Here is a 13,348-nt window from a genome sequence, read left to right as displayed (position 1 = left end):
GAAAGGGGGGTGGGGGAGAGGAGCACGGGGAAATAAGCGATAGAGGGTCGGAGGGGGGGAGGGGAGCGGCGGGAGTGGAGTGGAGGGAAAGGGGGGGAAGGGGGGGTGGAGGGGGGGGGGGGTGGCAGAGTGGGGAGGGGGGGGGGGGGGGGTGGGACTGAGAGGAGGGGGATGAGGGCGAGTGAGGGGGAGGCGGAGGTGGGGTAGGGGGGGGGCACGTGGGGAGGGGGAGAGGGGGGGGAGGTGGAAGGATGGGGGGAGGAGCAGCGGGGGGGGTTGGAGGGGGGGGGAGGGGGGGGGAAGGGGGGCGCGAGGGGTTAGGGGTAGGGGGGGGGGAAAGGTAGAGGGAGGGGGGGCGGGGGGGTGAGGGCGGGGCGGGAGGAGGGGGGGGGGAGGGAGTGGGGGGGAGGAGGGCGGAGGGGGAAGGAGGCGAGGGAGGGGGGAGGAGGGGGGGGGGGAAAGGGAGGGGGGGGAGGAGGAGGAAGGGGAGGGAAAGGGGGAGAGAGGCGGGAAGGGGAGGGGGGATGGGTAGTTAGTGGGGGCCGGGGACGGGGGGGGGGCGGAGGATGGAGGCCCGGGAAGGGAGGGGGTAGGAGGCGTTCGGGGCGGGGTGGAGGGGGGGCGGGAGGGGGGAGGAGAGATGGCGGTAGGGGGGAGAAGGGTGGGGGGGAGGGGAGGGGGGGGAAAAGGGAAGGGGGGAGCGGGGGGGAGGGGGGAGGGAGGGGGGCGGAGCGGAGGAGGAGGGGGGCGGGAGGAGGGGGGCGGGTGAGGTGGGGGGGGGGAAGGGGGAGGCGTCGGCGGGGGGGGGGAGGGGGGGGGGCGGAGGAGGGGGGGAGGGGAGGGAAGCGGGGGAGTAGGGGGAGGAAGGAGGCGGGGGCGGCGGGGGGAGGGAGGGCGGGTGGGAGGTGGGCGGTGCGGCGGGAGGGGGGGGGGGGGGGGCAGGAGTGAGGAGGGAGAGAGAGAGGGGAGGGGGAGGGGGTAATGAGGGTGGGCGAAGAAAGTGGGGGGGGAAGGGGGAGGAGGAGGGGGGGGAGAGGAGGGGATGGCTGGGGGGGGGGGTATGGGAGGTGGTGAGGGGAAGAGGGAAGGGGGAGGGGGGAAGGAGGGGGGCGGGGGCGGGGGGGAGTGGGGTGGCTGGGGGGTGGGGCGAGGGGTACGAGGGGGGCGTAGGCGGGGGGGCGGGAGCGGAAGGCGGGGTGGGGAGGCCGGAGGAGAGGAGGGGTGCGGCGGGAGGAGGGTGAGGCTGGGGAGGGAGGGGCCGGGAGGAGGCAGGGGGGGGGAGGGCGGGGGAGGCGGAGGGTAAGCTGGGGTGAGTATGGGGAGAGAGGAAGGGAGGGCGGGTGGCTGGGGAGGGGGGAGGGGGGAAGGGGGGTGTGGGAGGCGAGGGGCGGGGGAGGCAGGGGAGAGGGGGGAGCGCGGGGGTAGGGATGGATAGGGGGCGAGGGGCGGAGGGGGTGGGAGGGAGTGGGGGGGGAGGAGGGGTGGAGGGTGGAGGGGGCAGGAGGAAAAAGGGGGAGGGGGGAGGGGGAGGGGGGGGGGAGCCGGGGGGGGGGGGGAGGGGGGGGGCGGGGGGGAGCGGGTGGGGGGGGGCGGGGGGAGGGGAAGGGGGGGAGGGGATCAAGGGCGGGGCGGATGAGGGAGGGCGGCGGAGTGGGGAGGGGGGACGGAGGGGAAGGGCGGGGAGGAGAGAGGGGGGGCGGGTAGAGGAGGGGGGGGAGGGGAGTAGGGGGGAGGGGGGGGGAAAGCGGGGGGAGGAGAAGGTGATGGAGGGAGGGAGGGGGGGGGGGGTGGCGAGGAGGGGGAGGAGAGGGGCGGGTGAAGGGGGTTGGAGGGAGGGGGGGGAGGGTGTGTGAAGGGGGGAGGGGGTGGGGGGCGGAGGGGGGGCAGGGGGGGGGGAGGGGGAAGGGCGGGGAGGGGAGGGGGGGGGAGGGGGAGGTAGGGAAGGGGTAGGAGGGGAAAGGGGAGGGTTGGGTGGGGAGGGGGGGGAGGGGGGGGGAGCGGGGCGGGCGGGGAGGGGGGGGGGGGTAACGGGGGAGGGGGGGGGGGGACGGGGGAGGGGGTGGGGGGGGGGGGCGGAGGGGGGTAAGCCCGGGGAGAGTGGGGGGGGGGGGGAGGGGGCGGTAAGAAGGTGGGGGAGAGGTGGAGAGGGGGTGGGAGAGTGGGGTGGGGCGGGGGGGGGAGGAGGGGGTGGGGAGAGGGGGAGGGGCGAAGGGAGAGAGGGACGGGGGAGGGGCGAAGGGGTAGGAGGGGGCGAGGATGAGGGGTGATTGGGAGAGAGTTAGTGGGGTGGGGGGAGGGCGGGGGAGGGGGGTGGGGGGGGGGAGGGGGTGAGGAGGGGGGTGGAAGAGGGGAGGGGGGGGAGGGGGGGGGGGGGGGGAGGGGGGAAGGGGGCAGGGGCGTGAGTGAGGGGGGGGGGGCAGGGGAAGGGGGGAGCGGGAGGAGGGGGGGGATGTGGGGGAGGGGTAGGATTGGGGGGGGGAGGCGGGGGGGTGAAGAGAAAGGGGGGGGGGGGGGGGGGTGGGTGAGAGGAGGGGTGAGGAGGAGGGCAGAAGAAGAGGGGAGGGGGAGGAAGGGAGGTGGGAGGCATGAAAGGGGGGGGGGGGGGGCGGGGGGATGGGTGGCGGAGAGGGGGTAGGGAGTAGGGAGGGGTCGACGGGAGGAGGGAGAGGAAGGGGGGAGAGTGGGGGGAGGGGGGAGTGAGGCGGAGGAGGAAGGGGGGGCGGGGAGGGAGGGGGGAGGAGGGGGAGGAGGGGGGGGGGGGGCGTGAGGGAGCGGGGGGGGAGGGAAGAAGGAGAGGAGAGGGGATAGGGGAGGGGGAGGAGGGTGGTGAGGAGTGATGAGAGCGGGGGGGCAGAGTGGGAGGGGGAGGTGAGAAAAGGGGGGGGGCGGGCGGGGGATTGAGGAGAGGGTGAGGGCGGGAGGGGGGGAAGGGGGAAAGGGAAGTAGGGGGCGAAGGGGGAGGGGGAGAAGCGGGAGGAGGAGGGGGGAGGGAAAAGGGGGAGGTGGGAGGGGGGGGGAGGGAGGGGGAAGGGGGGGAGGGGGAGGAGGGGAGGGTAGGATGGGAGGGGGGTGAGGGGGGAGGGGAGGGGGGGGGAGGGGGAGGGAGGGGGGGGAGGGGGGGGGAGGGGAGGGGAGGGGAGGGGGGGAGGGAGAGGGGGGAGGGAGGGGGGGGGGGGGAGTGGGGGGAGGGGAGGGGGGAGGGTAGGGAGGGAGGGAGGGGGAGGGGGGGGGTGGGGGGGGAAGGGGGGGGTAGAGGGAGGGGGGGGGGGGGGGGGAGGAGGGGAGGGGAGGGGAGGGGGAGGGGAGGGGGGGGGGAGGAGGGAGGGGGAGGGGGAGGGGGGGGGGAGGGGAGGGGGAGGGAGGGGAGGGGGGGGGGGGAGGGGGGGAGGGGAGGAGGGGGGGGAGGGGGAGGGGAGGGGAGGGGGGGGGGGGGTAGGGGGGAGGGGAGGGGGGGGGGGGAGGGTAGGGGGGAGGGGAGGAGGGGGAGGGGGGGGAGGGGGAGGGGGAGATGGAGGGGGGGGGCGGGGGGGGCGGGGGGGAGGGGGGAGGGAGGGGGGGGGGTGGGAAAGGTCGGTGGGGGCTGGAGGGGGAGGAGGGGGGAGGAGGGGGGAGGGGTGGCGGGAGAAGGGGCAGGGTGAGGGGGGGGAGGGACGAGAAGGGAGGGTGAGAGGGCCGGAGGTGTGAGGGGCGGGGGGGGGGGGCGGAGAGGGGAGGGAGGGGGTGGAGGTGCGGGCGGGGGTGCGGAGAGAGGGGGGCGCAGGGGCGGGGGTAGGGGGGGAGGGGGGAGGGCGGGGGGGAGGGGCTTGAAGGTGGGCGGGGGGATGGGGGGGGCAGAGGGGGTAAAGGGGGGGGGTGGGGAGCGCGGAGGGTGGGGGGGAGGGAGGGGAGGCGGGGGCGAGGGGAAGGGAGGGGGGGGAAAAGGGGTAATGGAGGAGGGAGGGCAAGGAGGGGCGGGGGAGGGAGGGAAGGAGAGGGGGAGAAGGGGGAGGCGGGGGGGGGGCGGGAGGGGCGGAGGGGGGGGGTGGGGGGGGGAGGGGGGGGAGAGGGAGGGTTGAGAGGGAGGGGAGGGGGGGGGGCTTGAGGGGGGGGCGGGGGGGGCGAGGAGGGAGGGGGGCGGGGGGGGGGGGGGGGGGGGTGGGGGGGGGCGGGGGGGGGTGGGAGGGGGGGGGGGGGGGGGGGGGGGGGGGGGGGGGGGGGGGGGGGGGGGGGGGGGAGGGGGAGGGGGGGGGGGGGGGAGGGGGGCGGGGCGGGGGGGGGGGGGGGGGGGGGGGGAGGGGGGGGGGGGGGGCGGGGGGGGGGGGGGGGGGGAGGGGGGGGGGAGGGGAGGGGGGGGGGGGGGGGGGGAGGGGGGGGGGGGGGGAGGGGGGGGAGGGGGGGGGGGGGGGGGGGGGGGGGGGGGGAGGGGGGGGGGGAGGAGGAGGGAGGGGTGATACGGATAGGTGGGGTAAAAGGGGATAGGGGCACGGGGCGAGACGGGGAACGGGAGGGGGACAGCTGGGCGAGAGGTGACGTTTGGGCCGAGGGGGTGGCGCTACCGGTCGGACGGTGTGGCCCCTCCTCGGCCCCGGGCTTTGTTCCTGGTTCCGTGCTGTTCTCCGGTGTCTGTTTGCGCTTACCGGGGCCGTCCGTGTTGGCCCGGGTGTCTGGGTCATCCTCGCCGTCCCCCTGCTGCATCTCGTTGTCTATATTCTCCCCACTTACCGGTTGTGGTTTTACCCCTCTCTGTCTTTCTCGTCCCTCCATCGCTGGCCGGGTTTTCGTTGCCTCCCGCCTTTACCGCTTTTGTTGTACCTTAGTGCCTCCTCTGTCGCGGTTTGTTTGGCTCCCGCCCGTTTTCCCTTTTTCCCTTCACTTTCTTGCCTACTCTTGCCCTCCTCGTTTCTTCCTCACTTCCGCCCCTCCCAACTTTGTTAACTTCTTCGGTCTCTTTTGGGGCTTTTTTGGTCCCTTGGTCCCCGTTTGTCTGTTCTCCTTTCTTCTTACTTTCTTTTGTCCTTCCTTCTTTCACCCTCCTTTGGGCGGAGGTTTTTCGGCGTGGTTGTCCCTCCTTGTCCTGTTTGGCTTGGCGGCCTTTTTTTCCCCTTTCCGCCGTTGTCCTGCCCGATGAGTCCGTAGTTCGTCCTGCCGCCGCTCTTGGTTCGCGCCACTGTTTCTCCGTCTCGGGGTTCTCCTTGCAATTTTGCTCCTTATTCTTTTTGGCTCTTTTTTCTTCATTCTGTTTCCCCTCTGTTGCCGTACGTCCTGTGCCCTGGCGCCCTTCTTTTCCCGGTGGGCTGAGCGTCCCCCCTCTTAATTCGCTCTTCCCGGGTCGTTGCGGTGTTGGTCTTTCCCCCACGCTGCACTTGTTTCTTCTCTCTTACCTTTTCTCGTCGCGGTTTTCTCCTTTCCCTCCCTTACCCTTTCTTTGTGGGCTTTATCGCCTGCCTCTTCGTGTGCTGTTTTTTTCGCGGTGGACGCGCATGGGGCGGTGCATGTGCGTGCTTGGCCGCCCCTTCCTTTCTCTTATTGCTTTTCTCTCTTGTGTCGCCTGTTTCCGTTCTCTTGTGTACCCCGCTTGTCTGTCTTTAGCCCGGTTAAGTGCCCGGCCCTCGCCTCTTGTGCCCGCTACTTACCTGGTGTCATCTTCCGCAACCTTTCCGGCCTGGCCCGGTTCTCTTTCCTTATTCGTTCTGCTTTCTCCCCTTCTGTGCTTTTGTCTTTCCCCTTTCTTTCCTGCATCACGGCGTCCGCTTTCCCTCCCTCCAGTTTCTAGTTCACTTCTTTTTTTTCTCCTGGTGTGCGGTTTGTTGCTCAAACCCTGTGTCTGCTTTTCTTTGCCTGGGCTCTTCCTTGCTCTGCTCATCGGCCGGTTCCTTGTGTGTGCCTCCCCCCCTTTCTTTTTCGCTACGTGTCGCTTTTCTCCCCGTTGTCTCGTCTCCTTACTTGCTACTGTCGTCCTGTTTTCTGTTGTGTATTTGTTCGTCGTCGTTTTTTATGTGGGTTTGCTCTTTGCTGCTGTTTTGGTCGTGTTTGTTGTTTTGTGTTGTTGTTGTTGCGGCTTGGTGTTTTTTCTTGGTTGGTTTGTTGGCGTGTCTGCTCGGGCTTTTGGATCCCGTCCGTTGGTGTGTTGTCTTTATTCGCTGGCGCTCGTGGTTCTGGCTTGGTTGGCCGGCGGGGTGTTCTCTGGGGGGAGGAGGGGGGGAGGGAGGGGCAGGCGGGACGGGGGAGGGGGGGGGGGGCGGGCGGGGGGGGGGGGGGGGGGGGGTGGGGGGGGGGGTGGGGGGGGGGTGGGGGGGGGGGGGGGGGGGGGGGGGGGGGGGGGGGGGCGGGCGGGGGGGGGGGGGGGGGGGGGGGGGGGGGGGGGGGGGGGGGGGGGGGGGGGGGGGGGGGGGTGGGGGGGGGGGGGGGGGGGGGGGGGGGGGGGGGGGGGGGGGGGGGGGGGGGGAGGGGGGGGAGGGGGGGGGGGGGGAGGGAGGGGGGGGGGGGGGGGGGGAGGGGGGGGGGGAGGGGGGGGGGGGGGAGGGGGGGGGGGGAGGGGGGGGGGAGGGGAGGAGGGGGGAAGGGGGGGGGGGGGGGGGGGGGGGGGGGGGGGGGGAGGAGGGGGGGGGGGGGAGGGGAGGGGGAGGGGGGGGGGGGGGGGGGGGGGGGGGGGAGGGGGGGAGGGGGGGAGGGGGGAGGGGAGGGGGGTGCGGGGGGGGGGGGAGGGGGGGGGGGGGGGGGGAGCGGGGGGGGGGGGGGGGGGGGGGGGGGGGGGGGGGGGGGGGGGGGGGAGGGGGCGGGGGGGGGAGGGGGGGGGGGGGGGGGGGGGGGGGAGGGGGGGGATGGGGGAGGGGGGTGAGGGGGAGGGGGGGGACGGTGGGGGGGAGGGGGGAGGGTGGGGTGGGGGGGGGGGGGGTGAGGGGTGGGGAGAGAGGGGGAGGGGGGGTGGGAGGGAGGGGGAGGAGGAGGGAGAGGGAGGGGGGGTGGGGGAAGGGGGGGGGGAGGGGAGGGGAGGGGGGAGGGGGGGAGGGAGCGGGGGGGGGGAGAGGGGAGGGGGGGGGGGCGTGGAGGGAGGGGGGGAGGGGGAGGGGGGAGGGGCGGGGGCTGGGGGGCGAGGGGGGGGGGGGGAGGGGGGGACGGGAGGGGGGAGGGAAGGGGGGGGGGAGGGGAGGGGGAGGGGGGGGGGGGGGGGGGGATGCGAGGGGGGGAAGGGAGGGGGGGAGGGGGGGGGGGGGGGGCGGAGGGGGGGGGGAGGGGAGGGGGGGGGGAGGGGGGGGCGGGGTGGGGGACGGGGGGGGGGGAGGGGGGGGGGTGGGGGGAGGGGGAGGGGGGGGGAGGGGGGGGGGGAGGGGGGGGGGCAGGGGGAGGGGGAGGGAAGGGGCGGGGGGGGGCGGGGGGGGGGGGGGGGGGGGGGGGGGGGGGGGGGGGGGGGGGGGGGGGGGGGGGGGGGGGGGGCGGGGGGGCGGGGGGGGGGGGGGGGGGGGGGGGGGGGGCGGGGGGGGGGGGGGGGGGGGGGGGGGGGGGGGGGGGGGGGGGGGGGGGGGGGGGGGGGGGGCGGGGGGGGGGGAGGGGGGGGGGGGGGGGGGGGGGGGGGGGGGGGGGGGGAGGGGAGAGGGGGGGGGGGGCGGGAGGGGAGGGGGGGGGGGGAGGGGGGGAGAGGGGGGAGGGGGGGAGGGGGGGGAGGGGGGGGGGGGGGGGGAGGGGGGGGGGGGGAGGGTGAGGGGGGGAGGGGGAGAGGGTGGGGGGGCGGGGAGGGTGGGGGGGGGGCGGGGGAGGGCGGGGAAGGGGGCGGGGAGAGGGGGGGTGGGGGGGGGGAGGGGGGGGTGGAGGGGGGGGGGGAAGGGGGGTGGGGGGGGGGAGGGAGAGGGGGAGGGGGGGGGGGGAGGGAGGGGGAGGAGGGGGGAGGGAGGGGGGGGGGGGGGGGGAGGAAGGGGAGGACAGGGGGGGGGAGTGCGGGGAGGGGGGGGGGGAGAGGGGGGGGGGGGGGAGGGGGGGAATGGGGGGGAGGGGGGCGGGGAGGGGGGGGGGGGAGGGGGGGGGGAGGGAGGGGGGCGGGGGGGGGGAAGGAGGGGGAGGGGGAGGGGGGGGAGGGGAAGGGGGGGGGAGGGGGAGGGGGGGGGGAAGGGGGATCGGGGGGGGGATAGGGGAGGAGGGAGGGGGAGAGGGAGGAGGAGGGGGAAGAGGGGAGGGAAGAAGGGGGAGGGGTAGAAGGGGGGGGGGGGGGGGGGGGGCGTAGGGAGGGCGGGGGCGCCGGGGGGGGAAGGGGGAGGGTGGGGGGGGGGGAGGGGGGCAAGAGGACGGGGGGGGGGCGGGGAGGGGGGCGGGGGAAAGGGGGGGGCGGCGGGTGGGGGGCAGCGGGGATTGGGGGGGGGGGGGGGCGGGCGGGAAGGGGGTAAGGGGTGGGGGCGAAGGGAGGGGGGGAAGGGGTGGGGAGGGGGCGGAGGAAGGGGGGGAGGAGGGGGCTGGGAGGAGGGAGGGGAGGGGGGAAGGAGGGGGGGGGGAGGGGGGGAGGGGGGGGGAAGCGGGGAAGAGGGGGGGAGAGGAAGGGGGAGAGGGGTATGGGAGGGGAGCGGTGGGGGGGGGGGGGGAGGGGAAGGGGGAGGGAGGAGGGGGAGAGGGGGGGGAGGGGAGGGAGGAGAGAGAGGGGGGGGTGGGGGGGAAAGGGGGAGGGCGAGGTAAGGGGGGGGGAAGGAGGGGGAGGGGGGGGGGAGGGGGGAGGGGGGGGGGGCGGGAGGGGAAGGGGGGGGGGGGCGGATGAGGAGGTGGGGGAGGGGGGAAGGGGGGGGGGAAGGAGAGGAGGGGGGGGGGGGGGGGGGAGGGGGGAGGGGGGGGGGGAAGGGGGGGGGAGGGGGGGGGAGGGGGGGGAGGGGGGCGGGAGGGGGGGGGGGGGAGGGCGGGGGGGGAGGGGAAGAGGGGGGGGGGGGCGGGGAGGGGGGGGGGAGGGAGTGGGGGTGGAGGGGGAGAGGGAGGGGGGGAGGGGGGAAGGAGGAAGGGGGAAGTAGGGGAGGGGGATGGGGAGGGGTAGGGAAAGGGAAAGGGGAAAAGAGGAAAGGAGGGGGGGGGAGAGGGGGGGGAGGGGCTGAGAGAGGGAAAGGGGGGGGGGGGGGGGGAAGGGGGAAGGGAGTAGCAGCAGAAGGGATGGGGGGGGGGGCAGATAGAAGGGGGAGGAGGGAAAAGCGGGGGGTTAGGGGAGGTGGAAGGGAGGGGAGGGATGGGGGGGGGGGGGGGGAAGGGGGGGGGGAGAGAGGAGGAGGGCGGGGGGGCAGGGGGCGAAGGGGGCAAGGGGGGGGGGAAGGGGAAAAGGAGAGGGGGGGGGGGGGGGGGGGGCGGGGAGGGGAGGGGGGGGGGGGGGGGTAAGGAGGGGGCGGGGGAGGGAAGAAGGGCGGGGGGGGGTAGGAGGGGGGGAAGAAGGGAAGGAGGGAGGAAGGGAAGGGGGGAGGGGAAGTGCGGGGGGGAAGAGGGTAGGGGGGGGGGGGGGACAGCGGGCAGGGGGGGGGGGGGGGGGGGGAGAGGGGGGGGGGAAGGGGGGAGGGTAGGGGGGGGAAGGGAAAAGAAAGGAGGGGGGAAAGGGGGGGGGAGGAGGGGGGAAGGGGAGAGGGGGGCGCGGGAAAGAGGGGGAGGGAGGGGGGGGGAGGGGAGCGGAATGAGGGGGAGAGGAAGGGGGGGGGGGGAGAGGGAAGCAGGGGGGGGGCGGGGGGGGGGGGGGGGGGGGGGGGGGGGGGGGTGGGGGGGGGGGGGGGGGGGGGGTGGGGGGGGGGAAAGGAGGGGGGAGGCGGGGAGAAGGAAAAGAGGGGGGAGAGGGGAGGAGAGGGGAGGAGGGAGAGGTAAGGGGGGGGGGTAAGGGGAGGGGGGGGGGGGGGAAGGGGGGAAAGGGGGAGGGGGGGAAGGGGGAGGGGGGGGGTGGGGGGGAGGGGGTAGGGGGGCGGCGAGGGGGAGGGAGCAGGGGGGAGAGGGGGTGGGGGAGGGGAGCGGGGTAGGGGGGAGCGGGGAGGGAAGGGGGAGGATGGGGGAAAGGGTAGAGCGGGGGAAAGGGGGAGGGCAGAAGAGGGAGGGGGGAGAGGGGGGGAGGGAAAAGGGGAAGGGAGGGGTGTGGAGGGTGGAGTGGGGGGGGCAGGGAGGAGGGGGGATGGGTTAGGGGGGGGGCGGAGAGGGGGGGGGTGAAGGAAGGGGGGGAGGGGAGGGTGGGGGGGGGAGGGGGGGGGGGGAGGAGGGGGGGCAGGGGGGGGGGTAGAGTGGGGGGCGGAGGGGGGGGGCTGGGGCGAGGGGGAGCGGCAGGGGGGGGGAGGGGGGCCGGGGTGAAGGGGGAAGGGGTAGGGGGGGAGGAGGGAAGGGGGGAGTAGGGGAGGCTGGAAGAGGGTAAGGGGGGGGGGGGGGGCGGAGGGAGGGGAGGGGAAGGGGGGGGAGGGGCCGTAGGGAGAAAGGTGAAAGAAGGAGTAGGGGAGGGGGGGGAGGGGGGGGGAGGGGAAAAAGGGGAGGGCTGAGGTAGGGGGGAGGGGGGGGGGGGGGAGGGGGGGGGAAGGGAGGGGGGGAGGGGGGGGGGGGGGAGGGAGGGCGGAGGGGGAGGGGGGGGGGGGGGGGAATGGGGGAAGGGGGGGGGAAAGAGGAGGCGGCCGGGGGGGGGTGGGCTAGGGGGAGAAGGGGGGGTAGGGGGGGGGGAGGGGGAAGAGGGAGGGGGGGGCCTGGGGGGCGGGGCAGGGGGGGATGAGGGGGGGGAAGAGGCGAGAGGGGAGGGGCGGGAAAGAGGGGGGGGGGGGGAGGAGTGAGGGGGGGGGGGAGGGGGGGGGCGTGAAAGGGGGGGGGAGGGGGGGGGGGGGGAGGGGGCTAAGAGGAGGGGGAGGGGAGAAGGGGGGGGGAGGGGGGGGGGAAGGGGGAGGGGGGGGAAGGAGGGAGGGAGGGGGGGGGGGAGGGGGGGGGGGGGGGGGGGGGGGGGAAGAGGAGGAGAGGAGGGGGAGCGGGGGGGGGGGGAGGGGGGGGGGGGGGGGGGGGGGGGGGGGGGGGGAGGGGGGGAGGGGGCGGGGGGGGGGGGGGGGGGGGGGGGGGGGGGGGGGGGGGGGGGGGAGGGGGGGAGGGGGGGAGGGGGGGGGGGGGGGGGGGGGGGGGGGGGGGGGGGGGGGGGGGGGGGGGGGAGGGGGGGGGGGGGGGGGGGGGTGGGAGGGGGGGGGGGGGGGGGGGGGGGGGGGGGGGGGGGGGGGGGGGGGGGGGGGGGAGGGGGGGGGGGGGGGGGGGGGGGGGGGGGGGGGGGGGGGGGGGGGGGGGGGGGGGGGGGGGGGGGGGGGGGGGGGAGGGGGGGGGGGGGGGGTGAGGGGGGCGGGGGAGGGGGGGGGGGGGGGGGGGGGGGGGGGGGGGGGGTGGGGGGGGGGGGGGGGTGGGGGGGGGGGGGGGGGGGGGGGGTGAGGGGGGGGGGGGGGGGGGGGGGGGGAGGGGGGGGGGGGGGGGGGGGGGGGGGGGGGGGGGGGGGGGGGGGGGGAGGGGGGGGGGGGGGGGGGGGGGGGGGGGGGGGGGGGGGGGGGGGGGGGAGGGGGGGGGGGGGGGGGGGGGGGGGGGGGGGGGGGGGGGGGGGGGGGGGGGGGGGAGGGGGGGGGGGGGGGGGGGGGGGGGGGGGGGGGGGAGGGGGGGGGGGGGGGGGGGGGGGGGGGGGGGGGGGGGGGGGGGGGGGGGGGGGGGGGGGGGGGGGGGGGGGGGGGGGGGGGGAGGGGGGGGGGGGGGGGGCGGGGGGGGGGGGGGGGGGGGGGGGGGGGGGGGGGGGGGGGGGGGGGGGGGGGGGGGGGTGGGGCGGGGGGGGGGGGGGGGGGGGGGGGGGGGGGGGGGGGGGGGGGGGGGGTGGGGGAGGGGGGGGGGGGGGGGGGGGGGGGGGGGGGGGGGGGGGGGGGGGGGGGGGGGGGGGGGGGAGGGGGGGGGGGGGGGGGGGGGGGGGGGGGGGGGGGGGGGGGGGGGGGGGGGGGGGGGGGGGGGGGGGGAGGGAGGGGGACGGGGCGGGGGGGCGGCGGGGGGGGGGGGGGGGGGGGGGGGGGGGGGGGGGGGGGGAGGGGGGGGGGGGGGGGGGAGGGGGGGGGGGGGGGGGGGGGGCTGTGGGGGGGGGGGGGGGGGGGGGGGGGGGGGGGGGGGGGGGGGGGGGGGGGGGGGGGGAGGGGGGGGGGGGGGGGGGGGGGGGGGGGGGGGGGGGGGGGGGGGGAGGGGGGGGGGGGGGGGGGGGGGGGGGGGGGGGGGGGGGGGGAGGGGGGGGGGGGAGGGGGGAGGGGGGGGGAGGGGGGGGAGGGGGGGGGGGGCGGGGGGGGGGGGGGGAGGGGGGGGGGGGGGGGGGGGGGGGGGGGGGGGGGGGGGGGGGGTGGGGGGGGGGGGCGGGGGGGCGGGGGGGGGGGGGGGGGGGGGGGGGGGGGGGGGGGGGGGGGGGGGGGGAGGGGGGGCTGGGGGAGGGGGGGGGGGGAGGGGGGGGGGGGGGGGGGGAGGGGGGGGGGGGGGGGGGAGGGGGGGGAGGGGGGGGGGGGGGGGAGGGGGGAGGGGGGGGGGAGGGGGGGGGGGGGGGGGGGAGGGGGGGGGGAGGGGGGGGAGGAAGGGGGGGGGAGGGGGGGAGGGGGGGGGGGGGGGGGGGGGGGGGAGGGGGGGGGAGGGGGAGGGGGGGGGGGGGGGGGGGGGGGGAGGGGGGGGAGGGGGGGGGGTGTAGGAGGCAGGCTTTGATAAGTGCGTCCACATCCATCTTGATCATTGGGAATGATCAGCTGGTGCACAGCAAGGGCAATCAAATGAATAAGTTCTTTCGACAAGCTTGTCAGCTGATGACGTTCGGCCAGTAGTGATGAGACTGATAAAAAAAATCGTCACTTCCGTTGCTGAGCCCGACCTAAACAATTGTTAGTGTCTGAACAATTCTGCATTTAATTTTGCTCGAATGCAATTAAAATAAAGAATTTCGTGGATATTTGACTTAGTAACACTTTATCACAAATGCTTATTTTTTTTAATTTACTTTATTTATCGTTATACAATTCCATAATTAGGTGACTTCCTGTCCAAATGTCCAAACAGATATAACTTCAATGTCTGCTGTCGCTGAACGTAAGCAAAACAAAATTTGTTATGTTCCATACATGTCAACGAAGAGTTCCAGAGCTGAGTCCCATAAGGTTTGGAAACCAAGTGGTCGAGCGAGTCTCCCACTTCAAGTACCTTGGACTTGTCTTGGACGAAACCTTGTCATGGGAAGCGCACATCCAGCACTTAAAACGTTGTATAGCGCCAATCTGCGGAGTCATCAGGAAACTAGCTTCTTTTATACCATCTGTTTGGTTGTTGAAATTGTACTTCGCCCTTGTACAATCTAGATTGCAGTATCTCGCACTGAACTGGGGTACAGCTGCCGCTTTCAGACTACGTGAACTCCAGACACTGCAAA

The 13,348-nt window shown here is 77.5% G+C and overlaps 1 protein-coding gene and 3 pseudogenes across 1 annotated transcript in view; all 4 read right to left on the bottom strand.

The window, feature by feature from the left end:
• Positions 1-3,491, bottom strand: part of LOC120430038 (basic proline-rich protein-like) — a gene marked incomplete at both ends in the record, with an annotated part of 5,867 nt that extends 2,376 nt beyond the window's left edge. The window contains 2 exons of the mRNA XM_052711352.1: positions 2,419-2,475; positions 3,423-3,491. Coding sequence (XP_052567312.1) covers positions 2,419-2,475; positions 3,423-3,491 — 126 coding nt within the window. The remainder of the gene's footprint in view (positions 1-2,418; positions 2,476-3,422) is intronic.
• A 2,621-nt stretch (positions 3,492-6,112) lies between these two features.
• Positions 6,113-8,080, bottom strand: LOC128093694 (basic proline-rich protein-like; annotated as a pseudogene).
• Positions 8,081-8,375: 295 nt separating this feature from the next.
• LOC128093693 (basic proline-rich protein-like) lies at positions 8,376-10,880 on the bottom strand (annotated as a pseudogene).
• A 38-nt stretch (positions 10,881-10,918) lies between these two features.
• Positions 10,919-12,483, bottom strand: LOC128093692 (basic proline-rich protein-like; annotated as a pseudogene).
• Between the last annotated feature and the right edge of the window lie 865 nt (positions 12,484-13,348).

The sequence above is a fragment of the Culex pipiens genome, unplaced genomic scaffold (genome assembly GCF_016801865.2).
Source record: "Culex pipiens pallens isolate TS unplaced genomic scaffold, TS_CPP_V2 Cpp_Un0003, whole genome shotgun sequence".
Classification (NCBI taxonomy): domain Eukaryota; kingdom Metazoa; phylum Arthropoda; class Insecta; order Diptera; family Culicidae; genus Culex; species Culex pipiens.
This window is presented reverse-complemented; position numbering and strand designations above follow the sequence as displayed.